Source organism: Gekko japonicus, unplaced genomic scaffold, assembly GCF_001447785.1.
Source record: "Gekko japonicus isolate JY-2015 unplaced genomic scaffold, Gekko_japonicus_V1.1 scaffold2056, whole genome shotgun sequence".
Lineage (NCBI taxonomy): Eukaryota > Metazoa > Chordata > Lepidosauria > Squamata > Gekkonidae > Gekko > Gekko japonicus.
The window spans coordinates 52,430-75,822 of record NW_015177081.1 but is presented as its reverse complement, the minus strand read 5'-3'; the positions used below and the strand labels follow the sequence as shown (position 1 = coordinate 75,822).

The 23,393-nt window shown below is 48.3% G+C and overlaps 1 protein-coding gene across 2 annotated transcripts in view; it reads left to right on the top strand.

Moving 5' to 3' along the window:
- LOC107124753 (MOB-like protein phocein) overlaps nucleotides 1–23,393 on the top strand; it is a 50,341-nt gene that overhangs the window by 4,095 nt on the left and 22,853 nt on the right. Inside the window, exons 2-4 of one of the 2 annotated variants that reach the window (XM_015428259.1) lie at nucleotides 1,412–1,576; nucleotides 2,645–2,734; nucleotides 5,460–5,661. In XM_015428259.1, the coding sequence (XP_015283745.1) occupies nucleotides 1,412–1,576; nucleotides 2,645–2,734; nucleotides 5,460–5,510 (306 nt within the window). In that variant the 3' untranslated portion in view covers nucleotides 5,511–5,661. Of the gene's footprint in view, nucleotides 1–1,411; nucleotides 1,577–2,644; nucleotides 2,735–5,459; nucleotides 5,662–23,393 lie in introns of those variants that run through there. The other variant, XM_015428260.1, reaches the window with a different exon arrangement.

Here is a 23,393-nt window from a genome sequence, read left to right as displayed (position 1 = left end):
GTATTTCATCTGGCAGGGGAAATGGTAGTTTTGCAGGAAAATTCCAGAGTACAATCCCTGCTTTGAGCGAGGTCTGCGGAGTGAAGCCTGTGGAATCCTACCAAGATGTCATGCCAAATACCTCAGAATCATCCTGTCCTTGACAGCCTGGGTTTGGATAACTAAGGGCCCGGGCAGTTTTTAAAATGATTCTTGGTACGAAGCAGGCGGTTAAGGTCCCTCGCCACTCCAACAGCCTGTGTGGTGTGACTGGAAGTACCTAGTTTGAAACCAAGCTTGCCGTGAGATTTACTTTGCGACCTTTGGCCAGTTGTCTTCTCTCCACTGAGCTTACCTCGCAGGGTTGTTGTGAGGATGAAATGGAGGAGGGGAGAGAACCGTGGATGCCTCCCATGAGGTCCTTGCACAGTAGGATAATAAATGATGTCCAGCTCTGATACACTGACACATGTGGCCCCTTGTTCAGAAATGAGGTATTCGTAAATTTTTAGAATTACGGAATCACAGAGTTGGAAGGGGCCATAGCGGCCATCTAGTCCAGCCCCCTGCTCAATACAAGATCAACCTAGAGCATCCCTGAGAAGTGTTTGTCCGGCTGCTGCTTGAAGACTGCTGGGGAGGGGGGGCTCACCACCTCCCTAGGCAGCTGGTTCCACTGTTGCACAACTCTGACTGTCAAAAAGTTTTTCCTAATATCCAGCTGGGACCTTCTCGCCCTTGATTTAAGCACATGATTGCAAGTCCTGTGATTCTCTGCCGCCAACAGAAACAGCTCCTTGCCCTCCTCAGCCCTTCAGATATTTTCTTATTTAGTTACGTTATTGATAGTCTATCCTTCTTACAGGGGCTCAAGGTGGGTTACACATAGTACAGTCAACAAAAGTCTGGACCTATAAGAAAGAATAAAGCATGGCATAACGAATCACATGACACATTAAGCAGTAGAGAGATTACTTAATACGGTCCTACTTACTGTAAACCATATGCAGTAGTACAGACCACTTTGGTGTAGTGGTTAAGTGCGTGGACTCTAATCTGGGAGAACTGGGTTTGATTCCCTACTCCTCTACTTGCAGCTGCTGATGTGACCTTGGGTCAGTCACAAGTTCTCTCGGAGCTGGCCGTTCTCCAAAGAGCTCTCTCAGCCCCACCTACCTCACAGGGTGTCTGTTGTGGGGAGGGGAAGGGAAAGTTGTTTGTAAGCCGCTCTGAGACTCCTTTGGGTAGTCAAGGGCGGGGTTTAAATCCAATCTCTTCTGTTTGAGATTGTCCCTTTCAGACTTATATTTGTGCTTCCATGATAGGATCAGTACTTTAATCTGTGATTCAGAGCATGTCATAAACTGACCAGGAGACCAAAAAAAACCTGGTTTCTCTATGGTGCATGATGACTTACAATTTGTTTTAACAGGCAGGGCAGGCGTTTAAGAAATTCCTTCCACTCTTTGACCGGGTCCTGGTCGAAAGATGTGCGGCCGAGACCGTCACCAAAGGCGGCATCATGCTCCCGGAGAAATCGCAAGGGAAAGTGCTGCAGGCCACAGTGGTGGCCACCGGGTCAGGCTCTAAAGGAAAGGTATGCGTCCGATGGGTTTCTAAACATGTTTTTCTTCAATGTTTTGTATGCTATGAATGATCAGGAATAATCTTTCATCACGTATCCTAGCAAGTGATACAGTGACCACAGCCAATGTTCCCTCTAAGCTGTGGAGTCTTGTGAGCAAAAATTCTATTTTTTGAGCTGCTGGCATTAAATTTGTGAGCGAGCTATTTGGCTACTGCATAGATTAGTTTGTTCTGGAGCCATCCTTCCTAAGCAAAGGCAAAAATGTGTGAGCCGAAGGCTAAAAAACGATGAGCTAGCTCACACTAACTCAGCTTAGGGGGAACACTGACCACGACTACAGCAGCCTTCTAAATAAAACTCCAAGTGACGGTTATCTGGGCCCTGCTGTGCGTTCCTGAGCCCCTAACCAGTCCTCTGGCTTGGCTTTATTCCCACCCCACCCACCCGGCAAGCCCACAGTCCGTGAACTGAGGAACAGACACTCGCATATCAGTCCCAGAGGGGGAGTCTGCCGTGGCAACAAAAATCAACGAGAGGCTTCCAGCACCTTGAAGTCTTGCAAAAGAATTCATTCTGATATAAGTTCTCATATCAGTTCGGTGTGGTGGTGAAGTGCGCGGACTCTAATCTGGGAGAACCGGGTTTGATTCCCCCACTCCTCCGCTTGCACCTGCTGGATGACCTCAGGCAAGCCATAGTTCTGACAGGGCTGTTCTTGAAAAAAAAGAGCAGTTTCTGTCAGAGCTCTCTCAGCCTCACAGGGTGTCCGTTGTGGGGAGGGGGAGGGAAAGGAGATTGTAAGCCGCTCTGAGACTCCTTCAGGTAGTGAAGGGCGTGGTATAAATCCAATCTCCTCCTCCTCTTTTTGCTTCTTCTTAGACCACACAGCTCATGGTTTTGTCGGTTGTCTGTATGCAGCCATTTTATTTCCACCCCAGATGTTACATGGAACTCTTCTAAGTCAGCTAGCCCTTAACCTGGTTATCCTATTTTGACTGACAACTGTGTTCTGGCTGCCGGATGCTTCTCACAGCATTGGAACCAAGATTTTATTAACCTTTTGTCCTTCCCTTGCAGGATGGGAACCATCAGCCTGTTAGCGTAAAAGTTGGCGAGAAGGTGTTACTACCAGAATACGGTGGCACGAAGGTGGTATTGGGGGACAAGGTTGGTCCATAGAGATAAAAACTATATTGTCTGATCTGGTTCTGCCGCTTTGTACAGGTTTAACTTTATTTGAAAACAGCATTCCCCTGAACTCTTTTTTTGGAATACCCGCATAACTTCTTCCTAAACCTTTGAAGGTCTTTGCTTCCGTTCCCCCCAAATCTCTCTGCTATTCTTGCTTAGCTCCTGTGCTTCCAAGCAGTGCCAGCTCCCTCACCTGCGCAGCTTCAGACACATGCGGCTCCTGTTCCTGCCTAGCTCATGTAATCTCCATATTCAGAGGCACTAAACTTCTGAATCCCAGTGCCAGGAGGCAATAGCAGGGGAAGGCCTCGGCCTCTGGCTCCAGTTGTTGGCCCTCCAGAGGAACTGGCTGGCCACTGTGTGAGACAGGAGGCTGGACTAGATGGACCCTCACTGGTCTGATCCAGCAGGGCTCTTCTGAGGTTCTTAGGAAGGCCTTTGTCTCTGTCTGTAGTTGTTGGCCCTCCAGAGGAACTGGCTGGCCACTGTGTGAGACAGGAGGCTGGACTAGATGGACCCTCACTGGTCTGATCCAGCAGGGCTCTTCTGAGGTTCTTCTCAGGGGAAGGCCTCAGCCTCTCTGCCCTGTCGTTGGCCCTGCAGAGGAACTGGTTGGCCACTCTGTGAGACAGGAGGCTGGACTGGATGGACCTTCACTGGTCTGATCCAGCAGGGCTATTCTGATGTTCTTCTCAGGGGGAAGGCCTCGACCTCTCTGCCCTGTTGTTAGCCCTCCAGAGGAACTGGTTGGCCACTCTGTGAGACGGGATGCTGGACTTGATGGACCCTCACTGGTCTCATCCAGCAGGGTTCTTCTGAGGTTCTTCTCGGGGGAAGACCTCAGCCTCTCTGCCCTGTTGTTAGCCCTCCAGAGGAACTGGTTGGCCACTCTGTGAGACGGGATGCTGGACTTGATGGACCCTCACTGGTCTCATCCAGCAGGGCTCTTCTGAGGTTCTTCTCAGGGGAAGACCTCAGCCTCTCTGCCCTGTTGTTAGCCCTCCAGAGGAACTGGTTGGCCACTCTGTGAGACGGGATGCTGGACTTGATGGACCCTCACTGGTCTCATCCAGCAGGGCTCTTCTGAGGTTCTTCTCAGGGGAAGACCTCAGCCTCTCTGCCCTGTTGTTAGCCCTCCAGAGGAACTGGTTGGCCACTCTGTGAGACGGGATGCTGGACTTGATGGACCCTCACTGGTCTCATCCAGCAGGGCTCTTCTGAGGTTCTTCTCAGGGGAAGACCTCAGCCTCTCTGCCCTGTTGTTGGCCCTCCAGAGGAACTGGTTGGCCATTGTGTGAGACGGGATGCTGGACTAGATAGACCCTCCCTGGTCTCATCCAGCAGGGCTCTTCTATGGGGTTTTTTTGGTGTGTGTAGAAACAAAAGGAACAGGCAATAGCATTCTTGTGCCTTCCTCCTCTGCTGTGCTGTTTAACGTGGCCAGTACTGAAATAACTTACAATGAAGTATTACAATGATGAAAGTAGCATTTAAAAATACATTTAAAATCTCTGCATCTGCCGTGTCCTGGTGTATGGCTAAACTCCGGTTGATGCAGAATGCTACAGCCCGATTATCCCCTGCAAAGCCCTGAAAGGCCGTGAGCCCATATACATGCAGAATCATCTCTACCACTATGCTGTGCTGCAACAGGTTTGCTCATTTGACCAAAGCCTTCTGAAGATGCCACTGAAGGAATGGGTGAGATCAGCAAGTGCCTGTTCATGCGCCTGGCCTGTATTGACCCCCGCCTTGTGGAACAGCCCACCTGAGGAGGTCAGGAAGGGTTCCCACACTGTTGTTCCACAGAACGTGCAAAGCTTTTGTGTTTGTATGGCTTAAAGATTACTGTAATGATTTCATGTTTCGGTGTGTGTGTTTCTTTAAATGTTTAGTGTGACTGCAGTAATGTAAGGAGAGCGAAGAGGGAGACAAGTGTGATGTGATTGGCTGATGAATGAAAGTGTGGGAGGAGGGGTGTCTGTGAGGTGATGCTGTGTTTGTAGAGTGTGTGGAGAGTTTTTGGAGTTTAGCCTGTGTGGCTAAGACAAACAGTTTAGCCTATGTGGCTAAGAGAGTTTTTGTGAGAGTCTGTATGACAGAAGAAGCAGTTGGAGTTTAGCCTGTGTGGCTATGAGAGAGAGAGATGAGACTGTCAGAGTTAAGTTTTGGTGTTTGAGAGCCTGTGTGTGATGCCAAGCTTTGTCAGTTATATTTATGTTGTTTTCTTCAACATCAGTTAAAAAATACCCAGAAACCTATTTTTGTTCTTGTATAAATAAATCCTTATTTGTTTACACTTATCCCAGCACTCAGAACAGTCCTTCCTCAGGGCCACATAGTCCTCTGAACTGCCTCATTCTACAAAAATAGAGAGATTTGGAATTTTTAATTCCTCGTGGCAGTGGAGAACTACTACGTTCATGTACATAGAGTGTGTTTTAAAGGAGAAACCATCTCCCAAGTAAGCACAATTACTATTACTGCTTGGCTCCAAGGGAGATTATTATCCACTAATTCCCCCCCCCCCCCAGCAATTTAAAGTAGAAGGAAGGCCTTGGGTTAATATTTGTGAAACACTGACCCTTTGGCAGAAGCAATAAATCATTTTCTGTGATCAAAGAATGTCGAGGTATCTTGACGGCATGCACTAATTGCTGTTTGTCTTTAGTGTATGACAGTTTTGCGTTTCCTCTTGCAGGACTATTTCATCTTCCGGGACGGCGACATTCTCGGGAAGTATGTCGACTGAACCGTCCTGTTTGCTGCAATATCATGAAGTTGTCATTCCGTCAGTGTGCTCAAAGGATTTCCCCCCATCATGTAAATAATGTCCTTATTTTCTAATAAATGCAAATGCGAAGTCTCTCGAACAACAGGCTTATATGACCTAAAAATAAAATCTGAGAAGTCCAGTAAACACACTTCCCAGTCGTGTTCATTGTGCTCTGCATTTTTCGTAGCTGCTGTAAATGAGCAACCAAAAGCATGTCTGCCAGTCACTGGATTCACACGTGGCCATGATCCAAACGACCACAAGATTAATTTCATGCATGTGTAGGTGCTTTAGCTGTGTTCCTTCTCCAGTGTTGTGCAGGGAAACTTTAGAAGCAGCTGTGGCTTAGTGTTTATTTTATGTGTTCGTTTTACAAAGTGCATATCTTGCTTTTCTTCCCCTTAAAACCAAACCCACCATACAAATGTAAAAACACAAAAAAATCAGCAAAGAAAGCATAGGGTGGGGAGGTCATTTTTCCCCCAAAGAAAAGAAGGGCTCAAAAGAGAGCTCTCAGCCCCACCTACCTCACAGGGTGTCTTGTCGTGGGGAGAGGGAGGAGGAGATTGTAAACCGCTCTGAGACTCCTTTGGGTAGCAAAGGGTGGGGTATAAATCCAATCTCTTTTTATTCTAGTTCATGATCGTCTTATTCATAGACATCACCATACACTACTATAATCAAGCGCTAAAGGAGTCCAGTAACGCCTTAGAAACCAAGATTTTTGGAGTATAAGCTTTGATTCAAAGCTCCCTTCTAATGACTCTCGAAATCTTGTTGATGTCTCAGGGTCTTGCTGTATTCGAATCCAGCTCTTCTACTAAAGACAACATTGGCTACCCTGTGAAACTCTACCGTAAACAAGTTCACTAGGCATCACATAAACTTAAGACACAGTACTAAGTACACCTTAGCTACGTTTCATGGATTTGGAAAGGGGCCTTGGGATCATCTAGCCCAGTCACTTGCTGAATGCAGGAAATTCAGAGCTAGAATATTCCTGGCAAGACGGCCAGTTTGGTGTCGTGGTTAAGTGTGCGGAGTCTAATCTGGGAGAACCGGGTTTGATTCCCCACTCCTCCACTTGCAGCTGGCTGGATGACCTTGGGCAAGCCGCTCTAAGACTCCAAGTGAAGGGGGGGCTATAAATCCAATCTCTCCTCCTCCTGTCCAGTCTACCTGAAGACTTCCTGCAAGGGAGAGCCATCCAGATAATGGGCTTCGTTGCTGAAGTATACTGTTAAGAAGTTTGGTGTAGTGGTTCAGTGCGTGGACTCTAATCTTGGAGAACTGCGTTTGAGTCCCCGCTCCTCCGCTTGCAGCTGGCTGGATGACCTTGGGCAAGCCATAGTTCTGTCAGAGCTGTTCCCTCAAGAACAGTTTCTGAAAGAGCTCTCTCAGTCCCACCTGCCTCACAGGGTGTCTGTTGTGGGGAGGGGAGGGGAAGGGAAAGGAGTTTGCAGGCCGCTCTGAGACTCCCTTGGGTAGTGAAGGGCAGGGTATAAATCCAATCTCCTCTTCTTCCTTTCCATCCCCTCTGCTGGCCAGATGATCGGTGGCTAGAGGTAGAACCTGGGGGAAAGGGAGACCCCACACACACTGGGGTTTTGGCAACTCTAGGTGCTTTCTCTCTCAAAACTGCGGGGCATCCCTGATTAAATATGTGCTGTCAGTGCAAGTATGCAGCGTTATCTCTCATGGAGACAGCCAAGGATCCTGTCATGAGATTTACTATGATCTGCTGAGGCAAGCAGGCCTGCTTTTATCAGCCCTGCGGTTTACACCCAGTTCTTTGGCCTCACCCAAGAACCCCCTTTGTGAAATCTGACACCCCAAAGAAGTAAGTAGTATGTGTGTATTACATACCACGATCAGGGTCCTCATATAGCCGCCCTGAGCCCGTTCGCGGGGAGGGTGGGGTATAAATACAATAAATAAATGTATTTACAAGAGTCTACGCATCCACATGCTTAAAGGAGGAAGTGTGACGGGGGGGGGCTTTTTGGTTGCAGTGGGAGGCAGGAGGTGAGAAAGTCGGGAGGGCCAGTTTGGTTGTTGCGGTTAGGAGTGCGCGGACTCTGATCTGGGAGAACCGGGTTGGATTCCCCACTCCTCCAGATGCGGCTGCTGGTGTGACCTTGGGTCAGTCACAAGTCCTTTCAAAGCTGTTCTCTCAAGCAGTTCTCGAAAGAGCTCTCTCAGCCCCACCCACCGCACAGGGTGTCTGATGCGGAGAAGGGAAGGGGAGATTGTAAGGTGCTCTGAGACTCCTTTGGATAGTGACGGGCAGGGTATCAATCCAATCTATTCCCCTTTGTCTTCTGTCCATGGAAATCCTCCGGTCTGCGAAAATGCTCTGGTGGATCCAGCCCACCATCTTCTAATCCTTCCTTCAAATAGCATTCCCAAGGTTTTCACATGTTCCTGCACTCCACAGTCTACACCAGCATCAAAGTAATCCTTGATTTCTCTCCCAATTCAGTTGGATTCTCTAGGGTTACCAAGTCCCAGGTGAGTCCCGGAGGTCTCCTGGAGTTACATCTGATCTCCAGATATTAGTTTCCCATGAGAAAACGGCTGCTTCACTGGGTGGACAGGATGGCTTCGCATTCCCTCTCCAAACCCTGTCCTCTCCAGGGATTTCCCAACTCGGAAATACCGAGCAAATCAGTGTCAGTCATCAGAAACAGCCAGTCATCAGAAACCCTGCTGGGCAGGATCCTCCCCACTTTCTGAAGAAACATCTGGCAAGCCCCAGGAAAGGTGCTCAAGGGTACCACATTGGGCACCTTCTGGTCTAGGATTTCGCCTCTTCAAAGTGATAATCCAATTCTTGGATCTACTCTGTGGCTTAAGAACATAAGAGAGGCCAATGTTGGATCAGGCTAATGGCCCATCCAGTCCAACACTCTGGGTCACACAGTGGCCAAAAAATAACAGGTGCCATCAGGAGGTCCACCAGTGGGGCCAGGACATTAGAAGCCCTCCCACCGATTGACCCCCCCAAGCACCAAGAATACAGAGCATCCCTTGCCCCAGAGTCCCTATCTATACCTTGTGGCAAATAGCCACTGATGGACCTCTGCTCCATATGCTTATCTAATTCCCTTTTGAAGCCACCCTGAGCCGCTCCGGCGGGAGGGTGGGATAAAAATCTAATTAATTAATAAAAATGCTTGTAGCCGCTGCCACTTCCTGTGGCAGTGAATTCCACGTGTTAATCACTCTTTGGGTGAAGGAATACTTCCTTTTATCCGTTCTAACCCGACCGCTCTGCAGTTTCATGGAGTGCCCAGGAGTTCTTGTCTTGTGAGAAAGGGAGAAAAGTACCTCTTTCTCTACCTGCTCTTTCCCATGCATAATCTTATAAACCTCAATCATGTCACCCCTCAGTCGTCGTTTCTCCAAGCTAAAGAGCCCCAAGCGCCTTAACCTTTCCTGAAGCAGAAGGGCTCAGCACCTGTGTGTGGGGGAGGTCCTTGTATTCTCCTCTCCCGCGCGCCGTGCGTACGAAAGGGACGTAATAGGAATGGGCAGCCTGAGGGTCTGCCCATCTCTCCGTCCAGGTCTATCATCAGTTTATAAACTATTTGGAATCCGGACCCAAAGTGACGAGATTGATTGGGGTTATAGGAAGCACACACAGACCTACGGTTGCCAGGTCTGGGTTGGAAAATACCTGGAGACTTTGGGGGGGTGGAGCCAGGAGAGGGTGGGGTTTGGGGAGGGGAGGGGCCTCAGCACGGAACAATGCCACAGAGTCCACCCTCCAAAGCAGCCATTTTCTCCAGGGGAGATGGTCTCTTATCAGCTGGAGGTCAATGGTAAAAGCCGGAGATCTCCAGGCCCCACCTGGAGGCTGGCAGCCCTGCATAGACCTGTGTTGCCTGTAATGGTCCACTGTGCCGCTTGCATGTACAGTGAGTGGATGCAATGCTCCCTTTAAACAGTGGAGTCTTGTGAGCAAAAATCTACTTCCTGAGCTACCGGAATTAAAATTGTGAGTGAGGGATTTGGCTGCTGCATAAATCAGTTTGCTCTGGAGCCCTCCTTCCTGAGCTAAGGCAAAAATGGGTGAGCCGGACTAACTAGGCTTAGAGGAAACATTGGTTACCCGGTCCCTCTGGGCTACCAGCCGGAATGGGGGGGGGGAGGCCCAGGCCCCGTTGCCACCACTTGCAGCTGGCTGGATGACCTTGGGCAAGCCGTAGCTCTGACACGAGCTGTCCTTGAAAAAGAGCGGTGTCTGTCAGAGCTCTCTCAGCCCCACCTACCTCACAGGGTGTCTGTTGTGGGGAAGGGAAGGGAAAGGAAAGGAGTTTGTAATGAGACTCCTTTGGGTAGTGAAGGGTGGGGTATAAATCCAATCTCTTCTTCTCCTTCTTCTAAAACTGGCTTTTACCAAAGAGTTTTTGCCCGAATACCAGAGTGTCACCTAGATGTCACTGGTGTGATGACGTCACTTTCTGTGTGACATCGGCAACGAGGCCTGGGCCTTCCTCTTTCTCCGGGTAAGTCTCCCCCCGCCAGCCAGCTGATTGGTGGTGGGAGACCCCCGCCTCCACTGCAGAGTAAGGCAACCCTAGAGTGAATGCGAAGAACGGAACCCAGCCCCTCTGCCTGCTTATTAACAAAGGAGATTTTCTGACTCGCCTTTTGTTATTTAAAAGTAGTGAACCCCACCTTTTAATCACTCTCCGTGATTCCATGTGGGTAGCCGTGTCGGTCTGGCTCTCGAAAGGTTATACCCAAACCTTTCCGATTCTCAAAAGGTTACACCCAAGATACCTTGTTGGTCTCTGCGATCGAGCAGCTCAGCTTCCTATATTAAGCCTCCCCCCACCCCCAACAGACTTGTCAGAAGAATGTCTTGTTCCTATTTACTTGGAAGAAAAGGAACACCAATTTCAACATTGGTTACATCCTAAAGCATGTTTTGGTCTGCAGCATGATCCCGAATCCAATTCAGTATGCCATTTGTTGCAGCCTGTACACACACGCACGCACACCCCAAATGAAGGGGGGCTTGGTTATTAACGCAACCCCCATCTGCACAGGCTATCAGGAGAGCAACAGCTGAAAGCCTTAAATCATCCTTCCCCGCCAAGGCCGCATTGCTATAAACAAGGACTGCCCTGTCTGTTTGCACCTGTGACTTCTCCAAAGGTCCAGTCAGAAGGCCAGCTGGGGAACGGGCAGGCTCGCCACGGAGCCTCCTGAATTATTAGAAGCCCCAACATAAGAACATAAGAGACGCCAATGTTGGATCAGGCCAACGGCCCATCCTTTCCAACACTCTGTGTCACACAGTGGCCAGAAATACCAGTGCCATCAGGAGGTCCACCAGTGGGGCCAGGACAGTAGAAGCCCTCCCACTGTTGACCCCCCCCCCCAAGCACCAAGAAGACAGAGCATCACTTGCCCCAGAGCCCCTATCTATACCTTGTGGCTAATAGCCACTGATGGACCTCTGCTCCATATACTTATCTAATTCCCTTTTGAAGCCGTCCATGCTTGTAGCCGCCACCACCTCCTGTGGCAATGAATTCCATGTGTTAATCACTCTTTGGGTGAAGAAGTACTTCCTTTTATCCGTTCTAACCCGACCGCTCTGCAGTTTCATGGAGTGCCCACGAGTTCTTGTATTGTGAGAAAGGGAGAAAAGTACCTCTTTCTCTACCTGCTCTTTCCCATGCATAATCTTATAAACCTCAATCATGTCACCCCTCAGTCGTCGTTTCTCCAAGCTAAAGAGCCCTAAGCGCCTTAACCGTTCCTCATAGGGAAAGTGTTCCAACCCTTTTATCATTCGAGTTGCCCTTTTCTGCACTTTTTCCAAAGCTATAATATCCTTTTTAAGGTGTGGTGACCAGAACTGCACACAGTATTCCAAATGAGGTCTCACCATTGATTTATATAGGGGCATTATTATATTGGCTGATCTGTTTTCAATACCCTTCCTAATAATCCCCAGCATAGCATTGGCCTTCTTTATTGCAGTCACACACTGTCTCGACATTTTCAGTGAGTTATCCACTACAACTCCAAGATCTCTCTCTTGATCAGTCTCTGCCAGTTCAGACCCCATCAATGTGTATTTATATTTAGGATTTTTGGCTCCAATGTGCATCACCTTGCACTTGGCCACATTGAACCCCATTTGCCATGTTGACGCCCACTCGCCCAACTTTGACAGATCCCTTTGGAGTGCCTCACAATCCTCACTGGTTTTCACCACCCTGAACAACTTTGTATCATCCGCAAATTTAGCCACTTCACTGCTTACTCCCATCTCCAAATCATTAATGAACAAGTTAAAAAGCAGTGGACCAAGTACTGATCCCTGCGGTACCCCACTGCTTACCACCCTCCACTGAGAAAATTGCCCACCTACACTCACTCTCTGTTTTCTATGAACTAGCCAGTTTTTGATCCATAAAAGGACTTGTCCTTCTATCCCATGATTTTTGAGCTTACTTAGGAGCCTTTGATGAGGAACTTTATCAAAAGCTTTCTGGAAGTCAAGGTAAATAATATCTATTGGATCCCCCTTGTCCACATGTTTGTTCACCCCCTCAAAGAACACTAACAGGTTAGTGAGACAAGATCTTCCCTTACAGAAACCGTGCTGAGTCTGCCTCAATAGGTTTTGTTCATCTATGTGCCTACTAATTCTTTCCTTAATAATGGTTTCCACCAATTTACCCGGTATCGACGTCAGACTGACTGGCCTGTAATTTCCCGGATCTCCTCTGGAACCCTTTTTAAAGATGGGAGTGACATTAGCTACCTTCCAATCCTCAGGAATGGAGGCAGATTTTAAGGAAAGATTACATATCTTTGTCAGGAGATCTACAAGTTCACATTTGAGTTCTTTCAGAACTCTCGGATGTATGCCATCTGGGCCTGGTGATTTTTCAGTTTTTAAGTTGTCTATCAGTTTTAGGACCTCCTCTCTCATCACCTCAATCTGACTCAGGTCTTCCAACACCCCTCCTGAAATCAGTGGTTCTGGAGTGGGCAAGCACTTCTCATCTTCCACAGTGAAGACGGAGGCAAAAAATGCATTTAGCTTCTCAGCCATTTCCCTATCATCCTTCAATACTCCTTTTACCCCTTGGTCGTCCAAGGGCCCCACTGCCTCCCTGGCTGGTTTCCTGTTTCTAATGTATTTGAAGAAAGTTTTATTGTTGGTTTTTACGTTTTTTGCTATATGCTCCTCATATTCCCTTTTTGCCTGCCTGACCTCAGACTTGCATTTTATTTGCCATAGCCTGTGTTCCGTTTTATCAGCCTCACTGTGACTAGCTTTCCACTGCTTAAAGGAATTCTTTTTACTTTTTACAGCCTCCATTACTCTGTTTGTTAACCATGCAGGCTTTTTCCTATACCTGTTTGTGCCTTTCCTAACCTGCGGAATATATATTTTTTGAGCTTCTAGGATCGTAGTTTTAAATAGATCCCAAGCTTCCCCAATTGTTTTGACCCTTTCTACTTTTCCTTTCAGTTTCCTCCCCACGTGTCCCCTCATATCAGAGAAATTACCCCTTTTAAAGTTAAAAATGGTTGTGTGAGTCTTTTTGGCCAATTCTCTATTTGTACAAATGATGAACTCAACAACATTATGATCACTGTTTCCAAGCGGTGCAATCACTTTTACATCTCTCACCAGGTCTTGAGTGTTACTTAGGACCAAATCAAGGATCGCCTCTCCCCTGGTAGGTTCCGTGACCATCTGCTCCATAGCACAGTCATTTAGAGTGTCTAGAAACTCAATCTCTTTTTCCCGACTAGAACACATATTGACCCAATCAATGTGTGGGTAGTTAAAATCACCTATTATTACACAGTGTTTTTGTCTAGTTGCTATCTTTAAGGCATTCATCATTTTATAATCCTCCTCTATCTTTTGATCTGGTGGGCGATAACAAACTCCCAGTGTTAAGTTTCCTTTTGGCCCCCCTATTTCAACCCATAGAACTTCCAGAAGCGAATCCAATTCACTTAGCCTCTCAATCTTTCTAGACTTTATACCCTCTCTGACATACAGAGCTACCCCACCTCCAACCCTTCCCCCCCTATCCTTCCGATATAATATATAACCGGGAATCACTGTGTCCCACTGATTTTCCTCATCCCACCAAGTTTCAGAAATACCCACAATGTCTATTTTTCCCTCCGACACCAAGCACTCCAACTCCCCGATTTTACCTCGGACACTTCTAGCATTTGTATAGAAACAGCTGTAATTTCCCTTACAAGTTAAGCCTGCATCCTTCCTCTTGCTATCTCGAGTCGTTGTCCGGCAGTCCATGTCACCAGCCATGGCCTCTGTGGACAATTTCAATCCACCTCCCTGTAGAAAAGCAACCGGTACCCCCTCACCTCTCTCAGATGAGCCAACCCGAACCAGAGACTTTTCATCTCCTGTCGGCTTTCCCCCAATATTCAGTTTAAAAGCTGCTCTGCCACCTTTTTGATTTTAAGTGCCAGCAGCCTGGTTCCTTCTCGGGACAAGTGGAGACCGTCTCGCCTGTACAGCTCCCTCTTGTTCCAAAAAGTATCCCAGTGCCTAACAAACCTGAACCCTTCCCCCCTACACCATCGTCTCATCCACGCATTGAGACTCCTGATCTCTGCCTGTCTCTCCGGCCCTGCGCGTGGAACAGGTAACACTTCTGAGAAGGCTACCTTGGAGGTCCTGGACCTAAGTTTCCTGCCCAGCAGCCTAAATTTCTCCTCCAGGACCTCACGACTGCATTTCCCCACATCGTTGGTGCCGACATGCACCACGACCACTGGCTCCTCCCCAGCACTATCTACCAGCCTATCTAAAACACGCGTAATGTCCGCTACCTTCGCACCAGGCAGGCAAGTCACCATACGGTCAGTACGCGGGTTCGCCACCCAGCTGTCTACCTGCCTAAGGATCGAATCACCCACTACCAAGAGCCCCCCTCCCACCCTGCTCAGGGATGGTTCCTTGGTGCAAAAGGAGAGCCGCTCACCAGCTGGGGAAGAGGTCCCTTCTGAGGGCACATTCCCCTTATCCTCAGCATGGTGCCCTGTTTCCCCTAGACCCTCATGCTCCCTGACAGCAGCGGGGCTGCCAGATCCAGAGTGGGACGAAGCTAACAAGTCCCCGAGAGTCTTTTCTGTGTGCCTAGCTGACTGTCTCTGCTTCTCCAGGTCAGCCACCTTGGCCTCAAGGGAGCACACACGTTCCCTGAGAACCAGGAGCTCCTTGCACCGAGGACACACCCAAGACTTCTGCCCAGTGGGCAGATAGTCATACATGTGACACTCCGTGCAAAACACTGGATAGCCCCCAACCCCCTGCTGGCATTCTGGCTTCATAATTCTTTTAAAATAAATAAATATAATCCCCCTTTTAAACCCTTGGTATTTATGTGGGTTTTGTTATCAAGTCAAATTATTTTACGGGAAAGACAAAGAGCCTAGGGCCTTGTCTTTCTGGCTCTTTTTGGGCTTCTTACAGCGCCCCTAGTCTAAGAGTCCCTAGGCTAAGAGCCACAGGCAAAGAGCCCTTTAGCTCACCCTTCGGCTCGTGCCAGAGGCTCGTGCCTCTGCCAAGGTGCTTCCTTAAATAGAGGCCTCCCCCAGCAGAGGTCAGGCAGCAGCTATTCAAATTCAAATTCACCCAGGCACTCAATCACAGGCAAAACAATGCCCCTTCCACTTCCTCTCAATTACAGGCAATCCCAGTCAAACAATGCCCGTTCCTCTCCCACACTCAATCAGCCAGGACTCTGCAAGAACTCTAAGTGCTTCCACACACTGCTAAACACAGTTTTCCCACAAAATATCCTTAGCTGAATTCTCTCAGCTGAAAGCAAGTAAAAGAAACCCACTCACCTCTCTCACAGCTCTCTCTCCTGCTCCTGCTCAGAGCTCAGCTGGTCTCCTCTGCCTCTGGCAAGGTGCTTCCTTAAATAGAGGCCTCCCCCAGCAGAGGTCAGGCAGCAGCTATTCAAATTCAAATTCACCCAGGCACTCAATCACAGGCAAAACAATGCCCCTTCCACTTCCTCTCAATTACAGGCAATCCCAGTCAAACAATGCCCGTTCCTCTCCCACACTCAATCAGCCAGGACTCTGCAAGAACTCTAAGTGCTTCCACACACTGCTAAACACAGTTTTCCCACAAAATATCCTTAGCTGAATTCTCTCAGCTGAAAGCAAGTAAAAGAAACCCACTCACCTCTCTCACAGCTCTCTCTCCTGCTCCTGCTCAGAGCTCAGCTGGTCTCCTCTGCCTCTGGCAAGGTGCTTCCTTAAATAGAGGCCTCCCCCAGCAGAGGTCAGGCAGCAGCTATTCAAATTCAAATTCACCCAGGCACTCAATCACAGGCAAAACAATGCCCCTTCCACTTCCTCTCAATTACAGGCAATCCCAGTCAAACAATGCCCGTTCCTCTCCCACACTCAATCAGCCAGGACTCTGCAAGAACTCTAAGTGCTTCCACACACTGCTAAACACAGTTTTCCCACAAAATATCCTTAGCTGAATTCTCTCAGCTGAAAGCAAGTAAAAGAAACCCACTCACCTCTCTCACAGCTCTCTCTCCTGCTCCTGCTCAGAGCTCAGCTGGTCTCCTCTGCCTCTGGCAAGGTGCTTCCTTAAATAGAGGCCTCCCCCAGCAGAGGTCAGGCAGCAGCTATTCAAATTCAAATTCACCCAGGCACTCAATCACAGGCAAAACAATGCCCCTTCCACTTCCTCTCAATTACAGGCAATCCCAGTCAAACAATGCCCGTTCCTCTCCCACACTCAATCAGCCAGGACTCTGCAAGAACTCTAAGTGCTTCCACACACTGCTAAACACAGTTTTCCCACAAAATATCCTTAGCTGAATTCTCTCAGCTGAAAGCAAGTAAAAGAAACCCACTCACCTCTCTCACAGCTCTCTCTCCTGCTCCTGCTCAGAGCTCAGCTGGTCTCCTCTGCCTCTGGCAAGGTGCTTCCTTAAATAGAGGCCTCCCCCAGCAGAGGTCAGGCAGCAGCTATTCAAATTCAAATTCACCCAGGCACTCAATCACAGGCAAAACAATGCCCCTTCCACTTCCTCTCAATTACAGGCAATCCCAGTCAAACAATGCCCGTTCCTCTCCCACACTCAATCAGCCAGGACTCTGCAAGAACTCTAAGTGCGGGTATAAATCCAATCTCTTCTTCTTCTCTTCGTTCACACACACTAAAGAATGCACTTTTCCATCCACCTTGCAACTGGATTTTAATGTGTGTGAAATGGCAAGATCCACTTGTGAACGGTCGCTGAAGTGGACCGAAACGGCATTATTTAGCATGTGTGAACACACATACACACTATTTAGAGTCAGCTAAGACACAGAATAAGGGGGAAAGGCAGCCGCTGAAAAATTGGAATGGACAAAAATGGATGTTCTTAGAAACACAGAGAGCGAGAATGATGTTCATTCCAGAGAGTGACGTTACCAAGAGCTTGTGGGGCCAGGTGTTTTTATCAGAAGGTTTGGGCTTCACATGCTTTCAATTATAAATGTAACATGGATATGTCAGTCTTCAGAGCAAATCCAGCTTGCTTTTAGGGTTTAGAAAAGCCGGTGTCTGATGCAGCAGGAACCTGCGTTTTAAGAACATAAGAACATAAGAGACGCCAATGTTGGATCAGGCCAAAGGCCCATCCAGTCCAACACTCTGTGTCACACAGTGGCCAGAAATACCAGTGCCATCAGGAGGTCCAGCAGTGGGGCCAGGACATTAGAAGCCCTCCCACTGTTGACCCCCCCCCAAGCACCAAGAAGACAGAGCATCACTTGCCCCAGAGCCCCTAGCTATACCTTGTGGCTAATAGCCACTGATGGACCTCTGCTCCATATGCTTATCTAATTCCCTTTTGAAGCCGTCCATGCTTGTAGCACCCACCACTTCCTGTGGCAGTGAATTCCATGTGTTAATCACTCTTTGGGTGAAGAAGTACTTCCTTTTATCCGTTCTAACCCGACCGCTCTGCAGTTTCATGGAGTGCCCACGAGTTCTTGTATTGTGAGAAAGGGAGAAAAGTACCTCTTTCTTTACCTGCTCTTTCCCATGCATAATCTTATAAACCTCGATCATGTCACCCCTCAGTCGTCTTTTCTCCAAGCTAAAGAGCCCTAAGCGCTTTAACCTTTCCTCATAGGGAAAGTGTTCCAACCCTTTTATCATTCGAGTTGCCCTTTTCTGCACTTTTTCCAAAGCTATAATATCCTTTTTAAGGTGTGGTGCCCAGAACTGCACACAGTATTCCAAATGAGGTCTCACCATTGATTTATATAGGGGCATTATGATATTGGCTGATCTGTTTTCAATACCCTTCCTAATAATCCCCAGCATAGCATTGGCCTTCTTTATTGCAGTCACACACTGTCTCGACATTTTCAGTGAGTTATCCACTACAACTCCAAGATCTCTCTCTTGCTCAGTCTCTGCCAGTTCAGACCCCATCAATGTGTATTTATATTTAGGATTTTTGGCTCCAATGTGCATCACCTTGCACTTGGCCACATTGAACCCCATTTGCCATGTTGACGCCCACTCGCCCATCCTTGACAGATCCCCTTGGAGTGCCTCACAATCCTCACTGGTTTTCACCACCCTGAACAACTTCGTATTATTCGCAAATTTGGTCACTTCACTGCTTACTCCCAACTCCAAATCATTAATGAACAAGTTAAAAAGCAGTGGACCAAGTACTGATCCCTGCGGTACCCTACTGCTTACCACCCTCCACTGAGAAAATTGCTCATTTATACTCACTCTCTGTTTTCTATTAATTAGCCAGTTTTTGATCCATAAAAGGACTTGTCCTTCTATCCCATGATTTTTGAGCTTACTTAGGAGCCTTTGATGAGGAACTTTATCAAAAGCTTTCTGGAAGTCAAGGTAAACAATATCTATTGGGTCCCCCTTGTCCACATGTTTGTTCACCCCCTCAAAGAACACTAACAGGTTAGTGAGACAAGATCTTCCCTTACAGAACCCATGCTGAGTCTGCCTCAATAGGTTTTGTCCATCTATGTGCCTACTAATTCTTTGCTTAATAATGGTTTCCACCAATTTACCACAGACTGACTGGCCTGTAATTTCCCGATCTCCTCTGAAACCCTTTTTAAAGATGGGAGTGACATTAGCTACCTTCCAGTCCTCAGGAATGGAGGCAGATTTTAAGGAAATCTTAAACAGATCCTATTTCCACCTCCTATTAAGAGCAAGGTACTCAGCACTGCAATACCGCTCCCGCCTCCTCAAACTAAACTAAAGCAGTATATAATCCCTACTTTAGACTTATCCAAGGCCTTCGGCAAGTCCACAGGGAACTTTCTTTTTTTTGGCTTTGGAGGCTTGCCGTGTTGGTCTGCAGTAGAACACCTAGATCGTGGTCTAGCAGCACTTTCGAGGCCAAAAAGGATTTTCAAGGGGAGGAGCTTTCAAGAGTCAAAGCTTCCATGAAGAGAGCCTTCGCTCTTGGAATCTCATACCCCCAAATTCGTGTGGGTCTCTAACCTACTCCCGAACTCGAATCTCGTTGCTCCTTTTCGCTGCCCCTCTCACCACCAACATATATCCCATATTTTTGAAAGGGAGTTGCTATGTGGTGTTGGTAGGGAACAGCTTTACAAGCACTGAAGCCCAACTCCAAGCCCAGGGGCATGAAATGACTTTGGGTTCATTTTGGATTCCAGCCATCAATTTGACACTCTCTAGGCCAGGCAGGGGTCATTTCCTGCAGGAGCGCACAGAAGCGGAGCTCCGGCAGTAAAGAGCCCAGGGGACGGGCACATGCAACAAGCCCCACCCCCTGCTCCCAGCAGCCCTCAGTCAGAGCAAGAGGCAGCCAGGTAAGCTGCAGAGCCCCCCCTCCCGGCCCCCTGGCCGAAAACAGTCCAGTGGCACCTTTAAGGCCAAGTTTTATTGGCCCTCCAGAGGGACTGGTTGGCCACTGTGTGAGACGGGATGACGGACTAGATGGACCCTCACTGGTCTGATCCAGCAGGGCTCTTCTGATGTTCTCATCAGGGGAAGGCCTCAGTCTCTATGCCCTGTTGTTGACCATCCAGAGGAACTGGTTGGCCCCTGTGTGAGACAGAATGCTGGACTGGAAGGACCACTGGTCTGATCCAGCAGGGCTCTTATGTTCTTAAACTGGGCCCACATTGTGCATGAGGTTGCCATCTGGATCCACAAAGTGCTCACGCTCCCCTCCGTCTGGCAGCTCTTTGGAAAAGCGTCTCTCATACCCGATGGCACTAGTTCAGATCCTGAGTTTGGGGAAAAGGTTCAGGTCCTTGGCTCTGTGAGCCTTCCCTCCAATGTCTTTTTTTCTCTGAACCCCTCAGCCACAGAACAAAAGCATACCTGTGCTGTCCCAACATATAACACTTCCTACCCCTTCTTTGTTAGGAGAGATTCTATCATTTTCAGGAAGCGCTTGTGACTCAGCTTTCCTGACACTCTGTGATGCACTCACAGGGGTTCCTGGCAAACGTTGAGGCATACCAAGACGGTTTCTTTTTTTGTTGGTTTTGTATTTTTTTTATATGTGCATATGTGTCTGTCCGCACCTGGAAGTCATGGCGACCTCTGGTGACTGACCCCTACTGGGGGCCTGGAGGATATTCAGACAGGTGGCTGAGTAAAGCCTGCTCCCGCCTCCCGCCTCTGGTATTCCAAGGAGGTCTCCCATCCAAGTACTTGCCGGAGACAACCCTGCTTAGCCTCTGAGATCTGATGAGATCGGACTTGCCTGGGCTATCCAGGTCAGGGTAAGACGGTTTCAATGGCCTTGGGTCTCGCTTACCTGACAGTGTGACCTGGCATTCATTCACCTCGTGAATTCAGTGGGCAGCGGTCCTGAAACGTCAATCAATTTTGGCCAGTAACCGATCTGACTCTGGAAGCATTTGGTTCTTGGTGTAGGTATAAGCAGGTAGGCATCTTTCCGTCCTGCCTGGCTCCAAGGATGGGGCCTTCAGAGAAGGGAAGCCCATGAGTTATGTCCTGAACATCACTCAGCTGAGAATTTCCTTTGGGGGAATGTTTTGCATTTAAATTCTGTTTTCATTTCAAGTTAGAGTCTGCATTAACCTGAGCCTCTTTGAGAGCCAATTCTTGGTGGGAAATGGAATTTAAAATATCATAAAGCGATAAGACGATGGCTTAGATACACCTGAGTTTTCCCGTGGGCAGAAGGCTTTTCTTCTGCTCACAGAATGTGACCTCACCTCTCACGTCGCCAACCTGAAAAGCCCCCTGAAGTCTTGTTCTGGGGGGAACAGGATTCCAGGAGCCATTTTGGGCTGCTACGGAAGGGGGCAGACGAGAACGTCACACTCCGTGGGCAGAAATCCAGTGGATCTGGGCCAAAACCTTTAACAGTCATCAGCAGTCAGTGGGAACAATCCAATTCTCCGGCAGGATAATTAAAGACGCTGCTCGTATATGTCCTCAAAGGATTTTGTTGTCCCCGAGTCTGAGGGGATTGCTTTTTGGAAACGCTTGATGCAAAAGCAACTACAAATGTCAAAAACGGAATAAGAAGCCTCTTCTAATGTCACTTTATCCAATGGCACCCAAAGATGAAAGCCCCGCTAACTGGCAACCTTGTCAGGCATTGATGTGAAGGTCGCAAGATGCTCAGTTTGCCTCCCGCACAGGAAATTACAAAGGCTTGTGACAGGATTCTCTCCCCCGTCCTGCAGTCAGCTCTTGTCAAGGATAGTTCACTTTGTCTAGCTGAGGTTCCTCTGAGAAGAAGGAAAGAAGAAAACAGACAGAGAAACGGCCTTGGCAGACAATGCCGCTTGGGGAGTGAGCTTTGTGTTCCCGGTCTCCTCAAGGTCAACGGAGGAGGCTTGGAAAGCTCTAGAAGAGCCAGGCAGAATTGTGGTAGGGACTGAGTCAGGCACACATGGGGCGCATTCAGACGGGCCATTTGAGCCGGTATACGTGCCGGTTAGAAACAAACTATTTACGCGCAATCACACAGCCAACATCTGCCTCCCGTCCCTAGCTGTTGCCAACCGGCTCAAACTCCCTTTAAACTAGAGTATTTCGCTACCAGGTCCCCAAGTGGTGTTTTCCTGGTGCTCCCGTTGTAGCCGCATTTTCCTGACGTGCGGTCGTGCCTCCGCCGGTGTAGAGCCACTTCCGCTCGGAAGCCCGAGGCTTCCGCTTTTCGGCCGCCATTTTATTTTAGCGTTGGTGATACGCACTTGGGCGATGGTTCGCCCCGGTGTTAATAAAACAAATAAAAACCCAGTCCTTACTTTTAGGCTTTAGACGAGTCCGGGACCTCACAGAGGCCAGTTTCGTTGTAAAAGTTTAAAGGGAAGTGTTCGCTTCAGGGCATGCTTTTGTTGTATGCACAACTTTTGGCATAAAGTTTTCGATTATATGGATGGGTGCCTATGTGCAGGAGCACACAGTGTGGGGGGGGAACCACTCCTGTGCGCTCCTGCAGGAAATGACCCCTGGATGTTATGAAGATGTGTCTATTTATACCAATGGCTGTTTATGTGGCATTTTGGCTTACATGAATTATTAAGACACTGAAAATGATTGAATGACAATTTTCACACTTATAAAGGAAAAAGACACAGATTTAAGACTTTAAAACTTAAGCTGAGGAACCAGAAAATCAAGAAAAGGCTGATATCTAAAAAAATCCTGGGGAAACCATTCCCTCTATCTTACGACTACCTTATATATATATTGAGGTACTTTTGATGGAGCAAGATCCTAATATATTTGTATTCAGAATATAGAATGTTTAGGGGAAGTTTATAAAATATTTGCCCCCCTCCCCTTGCAGCTGCCACCGACAACAGCCGCCGGCCATAACTTTTTAAAGAGCCCCTAACAAGAGCTGTTGGAGGTGGAATTTGCCTCTACAAGTCCAAGGCCACCACCCCGGGGCTCAGGGAGGCAAGGGAACGTTTTGCCCCGCCCCCCGCGGGCGCCGAGAACCTCACTGAGAACAGCAGTGGCGGCCATAACCTTTAAAAGTATGAGGTGCTCTATGGTGCTGGGAAAAAGATCAACAACCTCAGATATGCAGACGATACCACTCTAATGGCAGAAAGTGAAGAGGACCTCATGAGCTTCTTGCTCAGAATGAAAGAGGAGAGCGCAAAAGTGGGCTTGACGCTCAACATCAAAAAACCTAAGATCATGGCATCCGGCCCCATCACTCCTTGGCAAATAGAAGGGGAAGTCGTGGAAGTAGTGACAGACTTCACGTTCCTGGGATCCCAGATCACCGCAGACTGTGACAGCAGCCATGAAATTAAAAGACGCCTGCTCCTTGGGAGGAAAGCGATGGCGAACCTAAACAGCATGATAAAAAGTAGAGACATCACCCTGCCAACAAAGGTCCGCATGGTCAAAGCAATGGTATTCCCAGTAGTCATGTATGGCTGCGAGAGTTGGACTATAAGGAAGGCCGAGCGCCGAAGAATAGACTCTTTTGAACTATGGTGCTGGAGAAGACTCTGGAGAGTCCCTTGGACTGCAAGGAGATCAAATCAGTCAATCCTCAAAGAAATCCACCCTGACTGTTCCCTGGAAGGCCAGATAATGAAGCTGAAGCTCAAATACTTTGGCCACCACCCAATGAGAAGGGAGCACTCACTGGAGAAGACCCTGATGCTGGGAAAGACTGAAGGTCAAAGAAGACGGGGACAGCAAAGGATGAGATGGTTAGACAGTGTCATAGATGCAACAAACATGAAATTGAGCAAACTTCAGAGGACGGCGGAAAACCAGAAGGCCTGGCGGGAGCTGGTCCATGGGGTCACGAAGAGTCGGACTTAGGTTTG